The sequence below is a fragment of the Scatophagus argus genome, chromosome 20, assembly GCF_020382885.2.
Source record: "Scatophagus argus isolate fScaArg1 chromosome 20, fScaArg1.pri, whole genome shotgun sequence".
Lineage (NCBI taxonomy): Eukaryota > Metazoa > Chordata > Actinopteri > Scatophagidae > Scatophagus > Scatophagus argus.
Window position 1 is genome coordinate 4155030 of NC_058512.1, and position 23361 is coordinate 4178390.

General features: G+C 40.8%; 1 protein-coding gene across 19 annotated transcripts in view; it reads right to left on the reverse strand.

Annotated features, from left to right (window-relative positions):
* Nucleotides 1–23361, reverse strand: part of LOC124052144 (formin-binding protein 1) — a 56053-nt gene that overhangs the window by 7904 nt on the left and 24788 nt on the right. For 4 of the 19 annotated variants that reach the window (XM_046376089.1, XM_046376085.1, XM_046376087.1 and 1 more), the window contains exons 5-12: nt 16003–16065; nt 14659–14763; nt 9988–10116; nt 9295–9441; nt 7583–7774; nt 5817–6005; nt 839–853; nt 490–525 (exon numbers count right to left, since the gene is read on the reverse strand). In XM_046376089.1, the coding sequence (XP_046232045.1) occupies nt 490–525; nt 839–853; nt 5817–6005; nt 7583–7774; nt 9295–9441; nt 9988–10116; nt 14659–14763; nt 16003–16065 (876 nt within the window). The remainder of the gene's footprint in view (nt 1–489; nt 526–838; nt 854–5816; nt 6006–7582; nt 7775–9294; nt 9442–9987; nt 10117–14658; nt 14764–16002; nt 16066–23361) is intronic. The other 15 variants (XM_046376091.1, XM_046376092.1, XM_046376097.1 and 12 more) reach the window with 10 other exon arrangements.

Sequence of the window (23361 nt, forward strand, 5' to 3'; positions counted from 1 at the left end):
TTTTTTCTTCTTTAACATAAACACATTTTTATTTGAGAATAAAAACACCTGGAATCCAAACATCTGAATAAAATACCACCAAGTTAATATACTAATTAATGAGCTTTAGAGGTTCAGGTGGACCAGTCCAGCTGTTTCCCCTTGCTCCCCAGTCTTAAAGCTAAGCTAAGCTAAACTAAGTTAAGTACCTGCTGGTTGTAGCTAGAAAAATATTAAACTATTTTATCTTATAAACTGTTGTATCCTGATGAAAATATTAATGGATGGTTGATATTCATGTACACTATGTAAGCTTTATGGAACAGAACTCTAAAATAATAAACAAATAAAAATAATACAAATCAGCATGCAGGGTGAGGACATGAGTGAGCGACTGCTACATAAGATCAGATTAGTGTTCTGTTACAAGGACATACAGTTTGTCGAGACATGAAGGACTACCAGACAGACTACAAGACGACATACGTAACACAGAGTAAATCTGATCACCTCAATGAGATTCCGGACGTGGGAATTGAGTGTGATCTGCACCACAGAGACCACACACACAGTTTGGGAGAGACGCGACGAGAACACAACCACGACATAAACACACAAACAGCAAAATAACACACAAATGAGACAGCGACATGAGTCTGAGGTCCACAGCTGTGTCACAACAACAACAACAAAAAAATTAAATTATAAACTTAAATTCAAAACTGAAAAAAAAAAAAATAGAGCACAACAAAAACATAACGGCGAACACAACGTTATTCACAATGTGTTAACTGGGAGGACGTGACATGCGTGCTATGGTCATGCCGCTATGGTCGTGCGGTTATACGGTCATGCTTACCAGCTTGAGAGAAAGCTTCATGAGGGGGGGGAGGAGAGAGAAATGGCGAGGAGCAGGAGAGAGAAACAGACAACAGACAAAAGTCAACATCAGGAGAACATTACGGCCATTTGTCTCATTTTCCTTTTAAAAAACATGTATTTTCCGAAAACGCACTGCTTTGCCAAACTTCACCATTTAAGAAAAAGAGGACCTGCTGCTTAGCGACTAATGGATTTAGATGTGTTTGCTAATTGTATCATTTAAAAAAAGCTTTTTCAGTTATAAACCTGCCACTCTTTTCTAACGTGGTGAAGTTTAACATTGCTAATATGATGGATTGATGAAAATGGGAATTAAGGTGGCAAAAAGGCCAACCTAGTGCGAAAGCATGAAATAAAGAAGGAAAAAATTAAAAGGAAGACAGATGTATATAAATGTAAAGAAAGAAGTAGAGGGAGAGTGACTGCGACAGGGGACGGACGTACCCTTTACTTCTTACTCTTTCCCTATCTGCTGCCATTACAATGACAGGCAAGTGACAGCAGATGGCGCCAAAAGCACGTATCACATTAGCGGCTCCATACGTTGACATGGAGGCAGATACACAAGACAAGCTGGAGAGACACTTTTAAAACCAAAATGTCTAAACTCACTTACAAAGACAAATCCACACATACCCAGGTCTGCATATATACATACTGCATATGTAGCTCAAATGAAAACGGCTAAATGAAGATAGAAAACAAATAAGGGGAAGCTAAAAGTTAAGTAGAGAGAAAGGAAAGAAGAAATGATTGTAACAACTGTTTTAAAGGTTTATTTAGGCCATCAACTCAGTGGTTTTAGGGAGGATGTGGATATGTTTTGAATACAAAGCACAGAACAGGGAGCAGGTTAACAACCATTGGCCGGTCGAGCTGGAGCAGATGACTTGTAATCCTGTTAGAGGCTCACAAGCTGGTGCGCAGAGGAGATCTACTCACTTTGGTCCACTAATCAAGTCATCCAACTGGAATGGCCTCTTATGGTCTTCACTACGATGCCTTCAGATACTCCCCTCTCGACTCCCTACTATTATATTATTCTTACATTTGCCATGTGTGAAGCTCCACTCATGGAGCACAAAAAATAATTTCATTTACATTGATGTCACTGAGTGTATTTCCTTTAGTTTGCTGAAGTTGTATATTCTCACGAGCCAGGGCAGAAGATAAATTTTCACTTTGAGTGGCCCTTAATCTCAGTCTAAAAGTTATTTATCGTATTTCTTACAACTTGATATTGCTTCAGAGGTCTCTTCAGTAGCAGACCTTAGATGACTGCAGTGCAGAGTATTTTATCCCTATTTATATCTTATAAATATACTGGATTGTTGTTAATGAACTGCACTTGAAAATAAAATCATTTTTTGCTGCTCTGAGCATACATGTGATAAATCACGCCATCACTTGAGAGCTGTTCTTCCTTTAATGTAAGGATAAGCTGCAAATGTGTTTTATTCTCCTCTTCTGAAGGTGACATCAGCTCTTGAGTGTGATTCTTAGAAGTTGGATAAATATGGTCCCTGCTCCACAGATCCACCTGTAAACTTTCCAACCACCCAGACAGACATAGATATACAGGTATACTATGGCCCTTAATGACAGATAACATTGCTGCAGCATGGCACACCAGCACAAAGAAAGCCCTGGAGGGGTGAATTCTGGGTACTTAAGGCTGAACCCAGACCCAAAGTGTGACCAACACCTCGCCCAATATCACATCCTGCTGATAGCGAGATTTGATTGGCAAGAAGGGGCGACTGCTGGGCGGGATGTGCAGCATCCTCACACCCACAATCCCATGCAGCCTGAGGTGCTTGTGACACTTTGTGAATTCACCCTTAGCTGATGCTCGGTGGGGAAGCCCTGAATCAGCTGCGAGCAAACAAGAAACCTCAAGCTGATAACATGTGATGTGGGATGAAGTCATCACCTTCTCCGATCATTCGTCTCGATTCTCCACGTGTCAGAGCCATGTGATCAATACCGACCCAGGCACAGACACTAGCCTCCTTGGTGAGGATATTTTCCCTCATTAACTGTGACAAACAATCTCCTCGTAGAGGCTGAATGTGTCACATGACAAATTATCAGCGAGGCTACTGCATGTGCCGTACATGGCTTTTACTAATCACACACATCTGCACGCGTTCAAAATTCATTCACACCACGTACCTGCTCGCGCTCACAGAAACACACACAGGCACACACACCCTGGTACTCACACCCATCACACGCACACTTACAACATATTGCCGTGCTTCAAAAGCATATGTGGGTCGGCCCAGAGTCCTCTTCATAAGCTCTTTGTGACAAATGAGCGAGCGCGGGGATTGCTGCTGTGGTGGTTGTCAGAGAGAACACAGCTTTGTCAGTGAGAACTCAGAGAACAGCACTGACGTCTTAAAGCTCTAATTTGACTCCCAAAACACATAGGCTTTCTCTTTTCCAATCCCGCACAAACCACATACACGCGCACACATACACATACACAGTAACTGTGGATGGATTAGACGGCTAATGTGCCCCACATAACGGCTCTCCTGGTGGACATCCCTCCACTGTGCAGAGAGACACAACGCCTCTACTGTCGCAACTACTCCAATCCCTCACGTGGCACGATGTTCCCCTTGCAGGAGTTGGGAGAGGAATAAAATAGCTTTTTTTTTTTTTTTGTTCAAATAAGATTTACCGTTTAAAAGTGTTAAACAGGGTTTCTGCAGCATTAAATTCAGAAGTTTGGATGACAGATTTTCAAACTGCGTAGAATGCAAATGAATTTCTGTTTAATTCCTATTTTACTGGTCAAAATATGAAAGTATAAAGGAAAACCTGTAGGCCTAGAATTATTTATTATTACATTACATGTGTTTTTCAGTACTCACTAACAGGATATAAAAATGAATAGACTAAGTTAATAAGACCTGGACGTAAATGAAAGTTTCCTCTCAAATCGTTACTTTTCCATTATAAGATAGCTTAGCTAGCAGCTAGTAAGCTAAGGAGCTAAGGTGACTCCAACTGAAACTAACTTTTAGCATAAGAGATTCTATAAATAAAGTTAGCAGACATGAGAAAATATTTCAGACTGTTGTAAATTACAGGATTACCAAGACTTTGCACGATCTGCAGATGAACTTCTAAAAATGAGCCTTCCTTCTGAAAATGATATTGTCGTATTTTTGATATTGAAGTGTTGAACGTTAGCTCGATTTGACCAGAGGGCTGCAGGCATGTTTGTGGAAGAGCTGAGGAACTGCCCTGACTCTCCACCTGCAGCTGTTCAGAGGCATTAGCCCAAAGTGTCTGTGTCAGTGAGACAGCAGGGCTTGTTGTTATTTCACTGGATTAACCACGTACCTTCTGTTTCCTTTTAGTTACCCATAATATATGGTAGAACTATTCCAAAAAGAAGGAAATTACATTGTAAAAATGTTCTGCACATCAAACAACAACTATATACATGTAAAAATAAACATGTTGCTGCCATGAGACATGAAACAACAAATTGATTAAATACATTATCATGAGATATGGAAATGAATGCAGTTTAGGACCTGATTGATTTACTTCAAATTTTCAAAGTTTCTGAGAGCATTCCACTTTGATACAGTTTCTTCATTGTTGTGTTACTGAATTGTTACAGTAAGGTCAAGCTTTAATCTTTTTCATCTGTGAATACATCAAAAACAATGCACCTGATTTAACTCTGTTCATGTTTTATCACTCTTTTTGAGAGTTGTTTCAGCACTTCCGCTTCCAGAAATGTACGCCTCCTGCTAGATCTGTGCAGCCCTAGAAAAAACACACACTTCCCTTTTCTTCTGCCAAACTTCAATCGTTTCCTCTATAAAATGCTCGCACCCTACACTGTTCCACCGTGTTGTTCTTTTGCCTTTTCAGACGTCATGTTCGCACCAATTCATGCAAATGTTTTTACTTGGAATAACCACTGCCCATTCAAAATATGAGCGTAAACAAAAGCTATATTTGCAGGGTCCGGAAGGAACACGTGAGTTACTGCCCATTCCTGAGGTCAGGGAGAGCTGGCAGGTTCAAGTGCATTATGGGAAGGCATGCTATGACCTGCCCCAGCCCAGCGACTCCATTACAACACACACTGGACTCGAGAACAGGAACTGTTGATGACACCCACTAGAACCCTGGGCTGGTGCTGATAAAGCCACTCTCCAGGAAGCCTGCTAAAATTACTCTGGCCTTTTCACTCCGCATGGTTTTACTCAGTCAGCCAGCTGCCCTATCTATAACTCATTACTTTGTTCATATTGTAAGGCCTGACCCTCTTCTTTAGGTTCTTTTCCATTATATCATGCGCAAAAAACCAAAACACAAACAATCTGCCTCCAGCATTGACTGCAGAGAAAAGCGCAGGGAGCAACCGCAGTCTCCATGCTGCTGCCAAGACTGTTTAGGCATCTTGCTAGTTTCTGTCAAAGGGGAAAAGGTGGGTGAGTGGGACTCACTGTGCGCACAGAGTTAATACTGAGAATGAAGGGACAAGATGGAGAGACCGCTGGTGAGTCAGACGAGTACCATGGATTCATAGTTATGCGCTACACAAGCATGCTAAAGAAGCAAAAAGGCAAAGTACTGTATGAGTGAAGGTAAGAGGCCAGTTGTAATGCTGGTACCCACCAATTATATCATTTTGGCATTGGGAGTGCCAATCTGGGACCACTGTTTTCTAGCTGGTCACATTACCTACATGTGGATTACCTACATTTATTCAGTTACTGGTAACAAAGGTAATGTTCGATATCTGCTGTATGATGAAATCATGTAGGCATTATGACCTTTAGAGCACAGATACAAAGATTCGGCCTTTGTATCACTTCACCCATACAGTGTATCAGGTACACAGCTCAGATACAGGTGTAGAGACATACACACACACACATACATGCACAAAGCTTGCTGGACACACACACACTTACCCCTCGCCTCAGGCTCCGGAGGCAGTGCATTTTGGGTTTGGAAGTCATGAAGTCGTTGAGGCGGTGAGAGAGGGGCTCCTTGTGCTGCTTGGGAGACTGGGGGTCGTTGGGAACAGCAGAGGGTGAGGGCGGGGATGAGGCTGGGGGGGCAGGTGGGGGCTGGTGGGGGGACGTTAACAGGGACATAAGCTACCAGTAAGAGAGGGAGCCGTGACGGAGAGGAAGAGGAGGAAAAACATGGAAGAAGAAGAAGAAGGGGGCAAGAATCCAACGAAATAAGGAGGAAAAGGAGGAGGGAACACAAAACGAAATAAATAAGCCTCCTACAAATATTAAAAATAAACACACAACAAAAAACCCAAACAGAACATAAAAGACAACTGAAGGAACTTCAAACCTAGTCTATCAGTTACGTTGTGTAAATAAAAAGCCAAATACATAAAACACAAAAAAACAGTTAAAAGAAGAAAACAACCAGAGTGAGTAGGAAGCGTAAAACGTGTTAAAGCAAGCGGCTGCAACAAAGCAAACAGCTTAGAGTTTCAGTCAAAGCGCATGCAGGCTTCCATTTCGGGAATCCTTTTCCTTTTTTATTTTTTTCTCATTCCCGACCTCATCACATGCCAGCTAAGACGAGAAATTCACCACATCCCCAAGGATAGCAACAGCTCAATTTGAGGTCATCATCAGAGAAATCTAATTGCTTATCGCTGTCCTAAAATGTCCAACTGCATAATTCATCAACCAGTAGTTGAGGAGTTAGAGAATGAAGCAGCGATGAGTTTCTTTTCTGAGACACCACACAATGCGCATGCATGGCCAAGTGATACAGAACCCCTTCTTTCAAACACAAAGACATCACCAAAACTCTGATTCTGTGAGGAAATATTAATACTTTTCTGTTGAAATTATCCATCTAATGTTTTATTTTGGTATGTGCTTCTGTTATGCTTGCATGCATGAGTGCAAGTGTGCATGTACAGTAGAAATACCTCTCTGTATGGCTGTCTGTGCTCCCAAACACTCGCTTTCACCGTCTATACAGTCAGTCAGGTTTCTCATCTGGAAACACTAGCTTCCAGCCTTTCTCTCCCACATTCGAACACCCAGTTGCTCACTCATGCTCTCCTCTAATTCAGTACCAACAGTGCCACCAGCCCATAGGACAGTCAGGGATAGGTCTGGCTGTTCAGAAGCAGGAAACCGAAGGAGGCTACTCAAGGCTGATCACCAACGACACAGTGAAGGAGGGCTGTTATTTTAGATCAAGTTAATATCTGCCAGTTGAGTCCATCCACAAGTTGAAGGTGGAAATTCATTAGTGTGTGTTACAGAAGGGAGGCTCCAAAATCGGTGAGGGTGAATGCCAGGGAGGGGGGAAATGGGTGGCGAATAATAACAAGAACAAAAATGGCAATAGTAACATGAACCAGCAACAAATTTCTTGAGCATTAAAATAATTTAACGGAAGTCAAAAAATCTACACAAAAATGAAACTAAATTAAATGCACAACCAGAGCTAGAAATGTAACAGATACTACAAATGTGACATTGAACACATATATTTCTTATAGCCAATGCATTATATAACAGAACCAATATCCCTCCAGCCCTCCACCCCACTCCACAAAAATTTTCCCATAGTGCAAGGTGATCTCCAAATGAGGAAAATCTTGTAAAACTGAAATGCACTAAAACCAGTGGGGCTTTGCTGTAAGCTCCATGGGTAACTGTAGCTCTGTGTTAAGTGTGCATTCATGTGTTACCTTGTTCTTGTTCTTAATGAAAGGCCACAGTTTGCTCTTGCTTTTGCCAGCAGACTTCTCCTTGGTCTCTCTGAGGTTGGACAGGCTGGTTTCAGACGCCGTCCTCTTCATGGCCTGGCCATAGTCCTCAAACTCCACATCTCCCGGGGCCTCGAACCCAGACTTATAGGACTCCACAACCTGCTTCGAGTCCTAGCGGTTGGAAAGATGTTGCAGCAATCAGTGACAGCCTAATCCCTGATATATTTTACTTAATTTGAATATCAAAGGAAGAATTATAAAAAGCAATGCAATGATTCAGGTGGGGTGGGTTGCTCAGTTTGTTTAGACTGTTCAGCTAATCAGCAGGTCTGGAGATAACATGCAACACAATAGTGGCCTGGAGACTCTCTTGTTTACAGTAGCTTTTGTCTGATAACGGCTCACGAGTGTGTCATGAAAGGAAAGCGGGAGAGAGACCATCTCTGTTCAGCTTGTGGGCCACAGAAGAAAGACGAAAAGACCTAAATCTGTCAGGCAGGAGTTATGACAAAAATCCTGAGGTCGGGGACAGAGCCAAGCTCATCAGACACAGGAAGAAGCACATTAATCAAGTGCAACGTGCATCGGCCTCTCTGAACTGATAAGGGTAGAGGGTCTGGTTAGAGTTTAGGATAAGGGGTCAAAGATCTGCTGCTGTGCACTGTGTACATGAGACTATGAGAGGAACAGAGACATGGAGCATGTGATATGTTTTTCTCTGGCATTGTTCACTGGAGCAGCCACTCACAAGACAGAGTCATCTCCCTGGAGCTGGGCCATACACACAGCTAGACACACACATACTATGCAATCCCTGGGGATAGTGTTGTTTTTTTGGTCATACGGCAAGCTGCCTACATGTGACATCTCCATATATCGCATGACTCATTTTCTCTCAAGCACAGGCAAATACAGCCTTGCATTACAATATCAAAATAATAAATTATAACAAGCCATAGGATGAAACTAGAGTCAACAATTGCATATTAGCCTCATGGAAGTTTGGGAACCGAAAATAAAGAGATACTCAGGAGGTCTGTTTAACAGAATGTTCAGACTATAGGAAGCATAGTGAAAAGATCAATAGCACAGACACGGCTCATACTGTAAAAATGCATCAAGAAATATACCCCCCCAGTTCAGCCATTATCATCAGATTTTTTAGCATCATATGAGCCTGAAAACCAGACTGCTGCAGCTACTGGCTCATTAACTGGAACTCAAGGGGAAATCACTCACATGCTCATATAAAACTTATTTGTCATTCATTGTTGAAAGGAATTATGGTGTGTATCTTTAGATGACTAGAAGCCCGAGGAGTCTCTCTCACATGGGACATACAGTGTGTGCTCAGATCTCACTGGTTTACTTACGGTTCTATCAAAGGGCAGTTATTCCATAAATAGAATCATTTGGTTCAGCTGTTCTCTCAGTTACAACGCTGTCCTCCCAAAGCACTTTGCTGTTCACAGGTGGGCTGTTTTTATTTACAAAAAGCCCCCTTAAGAGTAGCAACTCACCGGAACATTTGTTGTTTAAATGAAAGCCTAATCTGTAGTGTGAGTGGGTTGTGACTGACACCCTGGCTGAGTGAATAATATGTCCCATATGGTGGTGTGTGTGTGTGTGTGTGTGTGTGTGTGTATGTGTGCGTGTGCGCCACACGCATATATCCACTTCTGTATACTCACAGTCTTGGGCTCAATGGACTCAGCACCTTTCGTCATGCCGTCTAAACATTTCCCCACAATGGGCAGCACTTGACGGTCCACGTCGGCAAACGTCTTCATGCAAATTCCTAGCCTCTCAATTCTCTTCTCCTCCATGTCTTGAAGTTTCTGCACAGAAATGCAGCCATATTCACAGGTGAGCTTTACAAGCTTTTCTTAAAGAATAAGAGTTGAGTGGGCAGAGCTTTTGTTGAAAGCAAAACACTGTGAGGTTAGAATGAAACTGTCTAAAAGAGCTGTCATTTGATATTGAGCGTCAAAGATTTGTTATAACATGTGGAAAATCCATTATGTGTTTCCCACCTTTTAAAGGCTTAAATACTTTGAAAAACAGCACGAAAGTAAGAAGAGAAAACTCAAAGTTTACAAATATGTGAAAAGGCCATTTTTTGTATTTCAAACTCTCAACCTGGTAAAATGAAACAAACCAAACAGCCTGTACAAAATAATTGCACACTTCATCCTAACTCCTGTTATTCAATGTTTCTCACATGTTGAAAATTTATTTTTAGAAGTCGACCCAGAGGAAAGTTTGGGGTGGTGGGCTGCAAATGAACTACATAATGATTGCACATGAATGTTTGGAAATATACTTCTAAAGTGCAATTGCCTGCAATAATACATAGGAAGTTAGCCACACGTTGTTATATTTACCTGGAATATGTTGGGGATGACTGTGAAGTAATGTTCATTCTGCTCCTGGTTGAACTTTTGCAGGTAGGAGGAGTAATCGTTCTTGCTGTCAGCAGCCATCTGGTGCCTCATCTGAGCTTGCTGTCGTGCCTGAGGAAAAAAAAAACCAACACAAACATGCCCATCAGACACACTCTCCTCACTAAACCCTCAGTATCCCCTGATTAACACAGACATATGGGTTACACACACACACAGCCAGAGCATAAAAACCTACATGAGTTGACACATTTGTGCATACGAGTGTTCATGCATGCACATGTACAGACATAAGAGCTCGCGAGCGCTCGGTCACAGGTGCAAATCCAAGTCAGGCAGCAGCAACAGTCTTTGGTGTTCGACTGCACTGTATGTGGGCCAGAACAAACATATACAATGAGAAACTACAGACACCGGCTGCAGAATGGAGGGATTTGGATTTTGATTGCCTGCCCAGTCTGGCCTATCCCTTCTCTTGATAATGTTGATTATTTTAAGCTAGTTCAGGCAGTCAGAAACGCAGCAGGAGCAGCCTATTACAGATCCAAGGCAAGCAGATGGAGATGAGATTATCTCAGCCTGACAGCATGTGGGGTGTGTGTATGTGTGTATAGCTAGGTACTCATATCTGTTTCCTTTTTCCATCAGATCTGAGGCCTGTCCACGCATAAACAGTGTCTTCATCGGGTAATTTATGACAAAGGGCCACCTTATGAACCCCTGACCGCATTTGGTCAACTGTATGTAGATGAACAGAGAAAAAAAACCCTGCAGCCTTAAGACTGCAGTCAACATAACCTTGTCTCAGTTCTATGGGAAACACTTAAAAGATCTCATCCAGTTTTGATCATTCTGAGGCAAGAATTGAGTTTCTCACACTCACACACACATATGGCTAAGTAATAGATGACATACTAGAAGAAAAGGAGGACATCAGAGTGGAGACACTCGTCAGACACAAAGGTACAATATTTCCAGCACAGGAGGGATGACAGTTAATACTTCAGTGGAAAATGATAGTCACAGCCCACAAAAACAGAATGTGAAATCCAGAGAAAAGCTAAAATGCACATGTGAGAAACCAGCTGTTTAAAATCTTCCTGAGGATGCATTTATTGATATTTGCTATGCTGGCGTAGGTGCATGAGAAGTGCGCTGCATGAGAAGTGCGCTGCATGTGTTGAGAAAAGGTGAGGGTACGCGTCATCATCAGATCACGAAACCTCGTAACAGGTTTCTGTGCCTGCAGCCACATCACATCACATCCTGTTGTCATTTTCTGGAAATTACCTTCTTTTTCAGTTACTCACACTCCAGTGTAGATATGCATATAAATATTAATCTATAAATGAGGTATGAGAAATAAAAATAAATTTGAATGAAGTGTGAGAGTTGCCACCTTATGCAACATCAGCATTTCTCTCATTTAATTTTGCTTATATCACACATATAGACCTCAAGGCGACAAAGTGTTGGGCAGAAGACAGCAAGACAAGCCACTCTACGGGAGCAGATCACAGTCAGACAGGACAGGGTGTGTTAACAGGGGCCTGGTCGAGGCTCCGTGTCAGACTCCACAGGAGAGCGCATGTGTGTTTATCGAGACACAAGTCGAGACAGTGTGTGTTCCCACAGATATAACGGGCTCTCTGTCCACTGGACCTACCTTGTGGGAACTTCGCTTCAAGGCATGGCATAAAATAAATATACAAACACACACAAACAAAAAAAGGATTGTTAGCCGTTTCCAGCTCAACAAAAAGTTGCCATAGATACACTTCCTGGACCACCAAGTGTGTCATCCCTCAAAAGGGGAAGTTGGTATCAAGGTAAACACAATCACCACTAAAATACTGGTATTGTAAACCACTGCCACAAGCTACAAGGGGAGGCAGAACAGAAGTGATGAGGAGGGCACCTGGTTATTTTTCAAACGCTTTCTGACAACCTCACAATTTGGAAATATGTGAGTGTGTGCGACAGCCAGGGGTCCCTCAGAGAACTGCAAGAGGCTTGGTGGATATCTGGGCTGTGTATCCAAACCTCAAATTGAGGGATTTATTTGCCAGAGGAGGAGAGGGAACAGTTAGAGGTTTGCTCCAGCTGCTGAGAAAAACCACAATACCTCAGCTCAACAAACAGCAGCTTTTCAGCATTACGAGACATCACAGCACAGACAAAAACTCCTGGAACTTGACAAAATATGGTGGACTTTTCTTTTATTGTTACTGAAGAGTAACACTAACTGGGAAAGTTGATTTCTTCATTAGTCACTTATGAAATACTAAGGTGATCCTTAGCTGCAGAATCTAAATGTACACAGACAACTATCGTCTATCAGACATCTATCAGACCCCACGGTTTTAACTGTGGCTACAAAAAAAATCAAGCTGACATGTCATTGCTTCCGGTGAGAAATGCTCAGATGCCTCTACAAAGACAAAAACATACTGATATCCATGATCTGTTCTCTTCTGGGCTTAGTTTTATGACCAAATATGTTTCTTACCAAAAAGCAAACTTGACACTTTTAAAATTACATTTTACATTTACATTCAATATAATGTAGCAAATGTAATGACAGAAGAGCACTAGTGCCTACACTCTGTACTCTGCTGAGCTAAAGACATCTAAACACCAAGCTTGCAGAGAAGTTGTGCAGCATCGTGGCTCGTCTAAACCACAGACAGATCCACAAAAGTGACAGATGATACAGAAATAAAACACACAAACATTTCCCTTCTCTTACTTCATGCATCTACACCTTAACACACTGTCTCTAAACTCCAGTCACATAATCACAGCTGGTAGAACTGATATCACACATGCAATATGGGAAAACACACAACAGTAAAGTACCTGTTAGAAAAACACATATAAGATGAAAAACATGTGGGAGGAAAGTCCAATCAGCTTCCACTGTAGCTGTTCTGAGGGAATTCAGTCCTTTCTGTTTAAAGTTTTTCATTTCTGAATAATGGCAATGTGAGTAGGTGAAAAAGAGAACTGAGCTCGGTCAAAAAACCCACACAGAAAGGTACAACAACGAAAATCTTTTTTTTCTGCAGCGATCTATACATTGGCAAGCAGGATGAGATAACGAAAAGCATACTCATTATGAAAGCAAAGGGTACATGGTAATGCTTGCCACAGCATCTTATTGTATGATCTGCTTGAGCAACATACAGAGGGGAAGTCTGTTTTAAAGATGTGTCAAGTGTTTCAGACATTTTTAGGAAAACTTATCTGAGACTAAAATACTAAAAAAAAACACCATAACTGTGTGGTTAGAATATCAAACCTTATCGGTTACATTAACTTCATGTTGTTTTATATTAACTTCATCACTTTCATTATGGAGCGTACATCAGGACAAGCCATGCGAGTCTCCTAAGGTTATCAAAATAAACTTTTTACATAATTCATTTCAAATGCTTATCTTTAAGTCTATTCTTTCCAAATCTCACCAACAGAGATGTTGAGTGCAAAGTTATGATGGCCAGTGGTCAGCATGGCCACAATGGTGAAAGTGAGACAGTGAGACCCAAGTTAAAAAACACACATTTAGTCCTTAACACAAACCATCCCCATTTTTGAAGAACACAACATATTAAAGAGCTGTTTACATTATCATTTGCCACAAACAGTCGTACTAACTAAATGAGAAAAGAAAAAAACACAGGACTGGATTCTGTGCAATGTATGAGTCTTTCACGCTTCAGTAAATGAAATAACTGTAATCAGGCACAACGCCACTCTTGTTTCAAGACCACTTTCTTGAGCTGCTGTGCCGGGTCTTTCCAGTTGAGTTCAGTGTTAGCCTAAGCCTATTGTAGCTCTTTGGCTGTATGTCCAGAGTGCAGAAAGGCTCTTTATTCCAGCCTATATTTGCATAATAATCGGGTTTGAACTGTGTCAGCTTTGGGCCTGAGCTCCGTTCCAACAGCTGATGAAGCAGCAGGAGCACGCGCTGCTGACCCATGATGCCTCACGGGTGTGGGAGCTGTGTGGTTTAAATGCTGAGATTTTGAGGCCTCTTTTAATTGTTTATGACAACAGGAAATGACATCAGCTACAGGCCCAGGGGGCTCTGGTCTGCAAATCCTGAGAATCGGCTGAATGCTGCATGGGATGACTTACTGAAAAGGACGTATGATCACAGAATGACCAAACTATATATATTTAGATTCTTCACTATGAAAAACTGATATATATAACATACTCCAAACTTAAAAACACACACAAGCAACACCATGGACACCATGGACGTCTCTGTTGCTATGGCCCATTCAACACTGCAGACTGTTTGGTAACTGTTCTGCAGTGATAATGAGGACTCGGTGCTGCCTTCAGCGTTGTTTAGCAGCAGATCACTGTGTTGCAGAAACAATGCCAGCTTTTACACACAGTTGCTGGCATCAAACACATGGTCACTCAATCTTTGCTGTCTTTTTGGGCTCACTGGAATGAGGAGTCAGAGTTAAGGGGGGCACGGAAGGGGTGGAAGGGGATAAAATGTCAAAGAAAATGTTGAGAGAAAAGGGAGTGTTAGGTGGGAGAGTGAGGAAGGCCAGGAAGTTGTGTTAAGCATGGAGGATTTAAGACGAACTTGTGTGATTGGTGGATTCTGCACGGGATTGAGATGACACATACCTTTTCCACGTCAGCCTTAGTCACGTTAATGTCAGCATCCATCTTCTCAAAGTATTGCTGTGCTCTGTCTGCCTCTTTACAGTCCCTCTCAAACTTTCTTTTACACTGAAAACACAGAGAAAATCAAATTTAATACAGTCACAGACGGTGATCAGTAATTGCCTGCCATGAGCAGGAAACACTATAGCTTGACCTTTAAATAGGCATAGCATTGAACGTCATAACATGTACATATACGTCATTTAGATTTCAAGCGCAGCTTTGTGTGTGACAGAGGTCAGTTTGTCACTGACACAGCAATGGGCTCTGCAGCCTGCAGATTAAACAAATGTTCATAGCGGTCATTTGTGTACAGAAAAACAACCATTCATCCAACCCTCATTCGACCCCTCAAACAGAACAATCAGTGTTTGTTGGGTCAGCGTGCACTGTGAACTATGTCTATCTGCCTCATGCACAATGGGATCATTGAACGCACAGAGAAGTTTGAGGAGGACAAGGCTGTTATGCATCTCTCTAACACTCTTTCTCCCCCCAGTCAAAGGGACCAGGCAGAGATAAGAAGCGCTGTTCTGCGCAATCCTGCTTTTAGCTCCTCCACTTAAACACAAGATACTCCTGGATCGGCTCTTATCTTGGTTCTTAACAAAACTTGGGATTATATAGTAATGTTTTCTAACTTTGTGTTAGTCTGCTACTGATGGCTAAAACTGATAAGTCAAGTCAAACTCACTTTTGTCATTCTATTTCTGCTCATACTTATCAGATTCTTCAGATTTTTAATATTCTCATCATGCTGCTACTCAAGGAGAGAAAAACACAAATTATACAATAACATTACAGCATTATTCAACTATGATATGAACTTCAACCTTATGTCAGAGGTTGTCCTGTACATTCTTCCTATCTTATAAACAACGCCTTGTCTCCATTTTGAGCACAAGAAACAGCACATTATTTGCGATTTCTGGTTAAGACACATCAGGAAGTCCCTCAGGGCTCTGTGCACAGCCCTTGTCTGATGTCTTCTTGTTTACCACCTTGTGTCTGTGCTCCTTCAGTTTTTGATGATGTATTCCATAGTCACACAGCGCCACTTAAAGTATCTGTTGCAGCATGTGCTTTGGTATCATGTGGATTTAATGTTGATGATTACCCCAAGTGCTTGAGATCATCAGACGATCTCTGCACAGTTTCATGCAGGATTTTAGTTTTACTTTCCCTTTATTCTGCAATGGTAGACCTTAATGTATGATCTGAAATTAAGTTTTTTAGACTTTTAAATAATTACCCCGTGGTACATTTAGTACAGTTGTGGGACTACAGATTAATCGGGTCACTTACTGATTCCAGCTGTTTCCACGAGCTCTCGATGTACTGCTGTGCCTTACGCCCATCATGGAAGTGCTGTCAGAAGAGTTGAGGAAAGGAAAAAAACACATCAGAGATATTAATGTAATATTCCCAAGCTTAAGGGGTTTAAAAGCAGGTGAATCTGACCTTGACACAATAGGGATAATAAATTTGAAGCGGCTGAAATGACACACACACACACACACACCATACCACTAAACATTATGAATATTACTCACACTGTGACAGTATTAATGTGAACTGAGAAAGTAGGGCAAATTCAGTATATTTTCACTATACTTACATATATATATTAAAAACACAGGCTTAACTCTCAGAGATCTGAACAAGCATGAGCTAATGGCTATATATGAGTAAAGATCAACCAGATCAAAGCCCACCAGTTCTGCACAGGTGCACCAACACTGTGAAACAGCGCTACAATTTTAACATTCATTCAATGCTAATACTAAAAACCTAACGGTTTATTAGAAATTCCAAAAGAATAAAAAGGTTGTATATGTAGATCAAGTAGCCATGACAACAACCAAGAAACCAACAACAGCGTGGTGACGCCAAACAGACGCTGTTTTTGTCAAGCTGCAGAGTCACATGTCATGGTGCCGAAGGCAAGGTTTGTGTTCTCTGTGTTCCCTTTTACACTCTCAAGTATACATAAGAGACATGAATGAAGTCTGCACAATTCTTTAACTAGAAAATGTAGACAGAAGAGATGAAAGATGCAAGAAAAATAAGAAAGAAAGAGAAAGAAGACATATTACAGAAAACTACAAAATCATCAGGACAAAATTTTAATTTGTCTAATACTTTGGTTTATGATCAAACATGCAAAACTAATAACATTGCCATCAGCCTTGACTCTACTTTGTCTTTAGCATTAATTAGTAAATATTAGCAGTGTTTGACAGGATCACTGGCCTGTCCCTGAACAAAACAGGATAGAAAATCTCTGTAACATGACAGTTACAATTATATGAGAAAGTAGAATAAGAAACAGCAACAGGCTAACTGGCTAACAACACTTGGACATGAAATAGGAAGCTTACAGTGAACATACCATGTGATAAAACAAGCATACAAGGAGCCAGATAGTTTAATCTGGGGGGGGGGGTCACAATGGATTGTGGGACATTAGACAAGGCTAGGTGGCAGCTGCTGGTCTGAACTCACACAGTTCATACTCTTGTGTGTTTTGGTAAAAGGCGATCTCGCTCCAGGGGACCAGAGCTCTTGGCCCGGAGGCAGAGCACCTCTCTCTACAGCTCTCTGTATGAACCACAGCCAAATCTACTGGAAACACTGAGCAACGGTTTTAAACCTGCTTTTAAATTGTGATTACTTATAAAGCATACAAGTAATTCACCCATTTCCTGTGGTCATGTTAATCTGCTAGAGAACCCCAAAAGAATCAAATTAAAATGAAAATGACATAGAGACTTGACTATCAATGAGGTATCCTCTGGTTAGGCAGACTGCGGAAGCTAGGGTCAGTAGCTGAGCTGAATATCGATGCTATCATTCAATAACGAACACAGGCCGTTACAAAGAACAGAAAGCTGTTGCTTGTACTACTTTGGCCGGTACAAGAGGTCCTTAGTATTCTACTAACTCAGTCGCACAACCAAGAGATGTGAAATTGAGACTGTTGCAGAAGGCCTGCAAGGTTAATTTCACTTGAATCACATTGAACATGGGAGTAGTGAGTGAGAATGCACCCTGGTTTACCTCAGGACTGTCACACTTCTCATTTCCTAAAGTTTCGAGGGAAGCTGAGTTAAATAAGGAAGTGTTCCAGCGTTTCAGGGGAAGTATTTAATTTACAAACAAAAATGGGCCGTTATGGAAGTCCTGACAAACCAACGTATGATCAAGAATTTTATTTTTTTTTTCCAACTGCCATAAAGACCTTGACCTTCAAATTCCTGCTTGATAAGAATAATCTTATTTATACAGAGAGAAGCTGCAGGCGTTTAGACGCGATCACACAGAGGATAAAGACTAACTTGAAGCAAAATAATTGGTACGGTATATTGACTCCGGAGCAGGTAAAAATTGAACATTAACAAATTAACAATTTAGACGAAACAATTGTATTCATTATGAGGGATGTCGAGACACTGAAGAGGTTTGGTTGTGGCTGTTGAAACAGCGGAGGGCCCTCTAACCCAGTTAGGGAAGAAAGGTTATCCCTCAAAACAGAGGCTGGTGAGTGAAAGAGCCTCAAGGCTGGAAGTATGGACAAAATTTAAAATGTTTCTTGTTGAAAAAGTTCAAGGTTTTTGTTTTGGTTTGTTTTACTGTTATTCTGTTAAGAAGGGATCACCTACTATTTATATGGAGAGGAAGAGCAAGTATTATACATCTCTAATGACATAATGCAAAGCGGACTAGTGAAAATAATTTCTTTTAATGTGAATGGGGTTCTGAATCCAATTAAGAGAAGTAAGATTCTGTCAAAATTGAAAAAAGAGAAAGCACAGATAGCCTTCCTTCAGGAAACACATATGAGTCAATCAGAACATGCAAAACTACAAAGGATGGGTTTTAGACAGGTATTCTCTGCGTCATTTAAGGCAGGACACAAGAGAGGGGTGGCTATCCTTATATCGAATGTACTTGCTTATGAACACATATCAGAGACTGTGGATGAGGGGGGAAGATATATTAAGATCACTGGGAGAATAGAGGGATCTTTAATAACTTTACTGAATGTCTATGCCCCTCCAGGAAGTGACTGGTTACTATACAGACGGGTTTTTGACTTAATGGTTAACTCCCAGGGAGTGATAATATGCGGGGGGGATTTTAACATCAGGTTGAACCCAGCACTAGATTCCTCAAGATCAATTACACAAAACCAGCCTCTGACTAGGAAGCTGAAAGCATTGATGAGGGAGTTGGGCATAATAGACGTATGGAGAGAATTTCACCCGACTAGTAGAGATTATACACACTATTCCCACCCGCACTCAGTTTACGCAAGGCTGGATTACTTCTTCGTCTTCAGCTCTGAGAAATTTAGGATCAGGGATTGTAACATAGCAACAATTGACCTCTCAGACCATAGCCCTATCTCTATGTCATTAGCGCTAGGAAGGAAAAAAAGGAAAACTGTATGGAAGCTGAATTCAAATATACTCAATGACTCAAAACTATTGGAGAAATTAAAGGAAGACATTAGAGAATATCTAGACTTGAACGACACAGGAGAAGTATCATCAGCAATTCTTTGGGATGCATTGAAGGCTGTAATGAGGGGGAAAATTATCTCTATTACTTCACATATGAAGAAAATTAAAGGACAGAAATTATCAGACCTACAGGAGAAATTAAAGAAGCTACAACTAGCTGACAGTAATAAAATAAACCCCAATTTGAAACAGGAAATTAAAAAACTCCAAAGCGAAATTGACGAAATATTTACACTAGAAACTCAAAAAAAGTGGGTCTTCTTGAAACAAAAGAATTATGAGGCAGGAAGTAAATCAGCAAAACTGCTAGCATATAGGCTAAGGAAGCAACAAATGGAAAATACAATTTACAAAATAAAGAATCCAAAAACAAAAATAGTTGAAAATACAATAGAGAAAATTCAAGAGAGCTTTGAAATATTTTACAAGGAGCTGTATTCTCAACCCCGGGCCTCAGATGAAATTCAAATAGATACATTTTTGAGTTCATTACGACTACCCAAACTCAGTAGTTTACAAAATGACAGTCTTACCCAACCAATTTCTGTAAAAGAATTAAATTTAGCCATCTCCAAATTGAAAGCCGGTAAGTCTCCAGGCACTGACGGCTTCACTTCAGAGTGGTATAAGGCCTTGAAGCCACAACTAACACCATTACTACTTAACACATTTAACCAGATCCTACAACAAGGAGAACTTCCACCCTCTTGGAGGGAGGCAATTATATCAGTCATTCCAAAAGAGCAAAAAGACAAACAAGAATGTGGTAACTACCGGCCTGTCAGTGTTCTCAACGTAGACTACAAGTTGTTTACATCAATCTTAGCACGCAGGCTAGAAATACTCTTACCTGATCTCATCCATCTAGATCAGACAGGATTCATTCGACACAGACAGACTCTGGACAACATAAGAAGAACTCTACATATACTAGAACAGATAAAGAAAGACAAGACACCAGCAGTAATTGTAGGTCTAGACGCAGAGAAAGCCTTTGACTCGGTTAGATGGCTGTTTCTATATAAGGTTTTGGCAAAATTTGGCTTTCAGGAGAGATTTATAAGAGTTATTCAGACCCTTTATGATAAGCCTACGGCAAGAATTAAAGTTAACGGGGATCTTTCTGACTCTTTTACTTTGGAGAGGGGAACGAGGCAGGGCTGCCCAATATCCCCCCTCCTTTTTGCCTTATTTATAGAACCCTTAGGACAATTAATTAGACAGAGTGACACTATTGGAGGCGTTGAGGTGGCGGGAATTGAACAGAGGGCAATGCTTTTTGCAGATGATGTTTTGGTTCTTTTGGGGCAACCGGAGAGGTCCTTCTCGGGTTTGATGTCACTGTTGAACGAGTATGGGAATCTATCAGGATATAAGCTCAACATATTAAAGACACAGGTCATGACTTTGAACTTCACGGCACCAAAGAGCATGCAAGACAAATATAACCTGGACTGGGGAGCAGAATCATTAAAATATCTAGGAATAATGGTAACAAAAGACCTTTCAAAATTGTCTCAAGCAAATTATGGACCATTATCGTTGAAAATAAAATCAGACCTGCACCGATGGAATCTTATCCCTTTTCTAAATCTAAACTCGAGGATTAGCGCAATTAAAATGAACACTCTCCCAAAACTTTTATATATCTTTCGGACTTTACCAGTGGAAATAAATGACAATCAGTTTAGGGAGTGGGATAAATGGATATCTAGGTTTATTTGGCAAGGTAAAAAGCCCAGAATTCGATTTAACGTTCTACAATTGAGAAAAGAGAAAGGAGGAATGGCACTTCCTTGTTTAAAGAAATATTTTTATGCTGCACAGCTAACCCCTCTACTATATTGGTGCAATAGTGAGTATAAAGCTAGATGGAAGGAACTAGAATCTGAAATTAGTTTAGATTTACCTCTACAGGCTGTAATCGTAGATAGAGGCTTGATAGCCCAATTGGAAGAGAGAAATAACCCCTGGATTAATCTTACGTTAAAGATTTGGCAAAAAGTGGTTAAAACAAGCGAAATTCACAACATGCTCAGGCTCTTTAGATGGTGTGCTTATGATACAGAATTTATCCCCAATAGAGGGGATAAAAGATTTAAGTCCTGGATACAGAAAGGCCTTACAACCTACCTTTCATTCACACACAAAAACGCAATACAGAGTTTCCAATACTTGCGAGACAAACATGGCCTAGAACAGGGGGATTTCTTCAGGTACCTTCAGCTGCGACATTATTTCAACCAGAAGTGCAGGCCTACTGACTTCTCAAAAACAGAGTCGGAATTCTTCAGGATTTTAAGGTCGGCCCTCGATTCGGTTCCCTCCAAATCAATCTCGAAATTGTATAATGCTCTGTTTCTGATTAAAAATGAAAATACCTTGTACATTAAGGAAAAATGGGAAAAGGAAGCAGGAATAGAAATTTCGGAGGAGGCGTGGGGGGAAATATGCAGCTTTCAGTGGTCCTCAACTAACTCTATGGAGTGGAGGGAACACTGCTGGAAAAATATAGTAAGATTTTTTAAGACCCCCCACCAGGAAAGATACAATAATGAAGGTTCAATCTGTTGGAGACAGTGTGGGTCAAGGGAGGCAAACCACTCACACATATTCTGGGAATGTCCTAAGCTGAGTTCATATTGGAAGGGTATCTATAAAATATTGTGCACAGTATTCAAAATTTATCTACCCATGGACATAGAGTCACTTTATTTGGGCCATATAGTGTGTTTGAAACAGAGGAGGGATATAAAGCTACTCCAGGCCCTTTTGGCGGCGAGTAAAAAATCAATCACCAGAAGGTGGCGAACTACAACTCCGCCTACCATACACGATTGGTATGGGGTAACCTTAGAAATATTTAAGATGGAAAAATTGACTTACTCTCTGAGGGCTCAAAAAGATAAATTCTACCAAATTTGGCAAAAATGGATTGATTTTGTAACCCCAACGAGAACAGATTTTGTATAACTTTGTATAACACCCGGTTTTAACAACTTTCCCTCTATAGTTGAGAAGAATGTAAAAATGTAAACTCCCTTCAGTTCAATTGTATATAGTTACTGTTTTTTGAAATAAGTGGGTGAATACGGATGAGCAGTGTCATCTTAATTATACGGACTGTAAGGCATTTAAGGACTGAGTCTTGACACTGGAAAACTGCGACATCTGGATGTTTTCTTTTTCTTTTTTCTTTCTTTCTTTTTAAATTTTCTTTTTATTACATATGTATAGGACTAAAACAAGGAAAATGGGCTGAGTGTGCTATGTAAAATGTCGAAAAGCTGTAAGTTTAATTGTGGTCTTTTTCCAAATAAAAAGATAATTACAAAAAAAGAATAATCTTATTCAGTGATGAACTTTGAAAATATGTTTTGCTAAATGATGATTAGATACAGTGACGATATCATGAGGTCTCTTCATAGCACACGGTGCCAGACGGCGTGACATCACTGTTATTGTGGAGACTGTTTTCAGCCAAATATTTGTCTCCATAACAACATATCTGAAAAATATCAACCATCTCATGCTGTCTGCATCAACTAATCTTCCAACACAGCAAAGATAAACAAAACACAGCAACACTTTCCCCCCATACAACACCACCATTTTCACAAGATACTGCTGGAGGATGAAGTTCTACCAACCGCATCACAAGGCGCACAAGTTCATTCATTTTAAAACAGAATAAAAAGGAGCACAGTTACGACTGGCAGCCCTCTGTGATGCAGGTATATACGCTGCAGCCATTTAGGCACAGGCGCTGTGTGCTTCTCACAGACTGCAGAGAAAGAGCAGGCACAGCCCATCTTTCTCTGTAACTGACTGTGACTGACTGTGACTGCTGGCACTGCCAATGACATCTGGGGTACTTCAGCAGGTCGGTGACCTGAAGCTGCCGCTCTCAGTTAGTGAGGCATTTGAAAGACGCAGTGAGAGAGAAAAAGAGCTGGGCTTAACACACTAACAAATGCTTGACCCGGACACCAAGATTTAACTACATCAATATGTTAGCAATAATAAAAGTGGGACTGGAAAATATGATTATTATCCATTTAAGCACATTAGATCAGAGAAAGAAAATTTAATATTTACTTAATAATGTGAAGCAGGATTGCTCTCTGTGCTATGACTA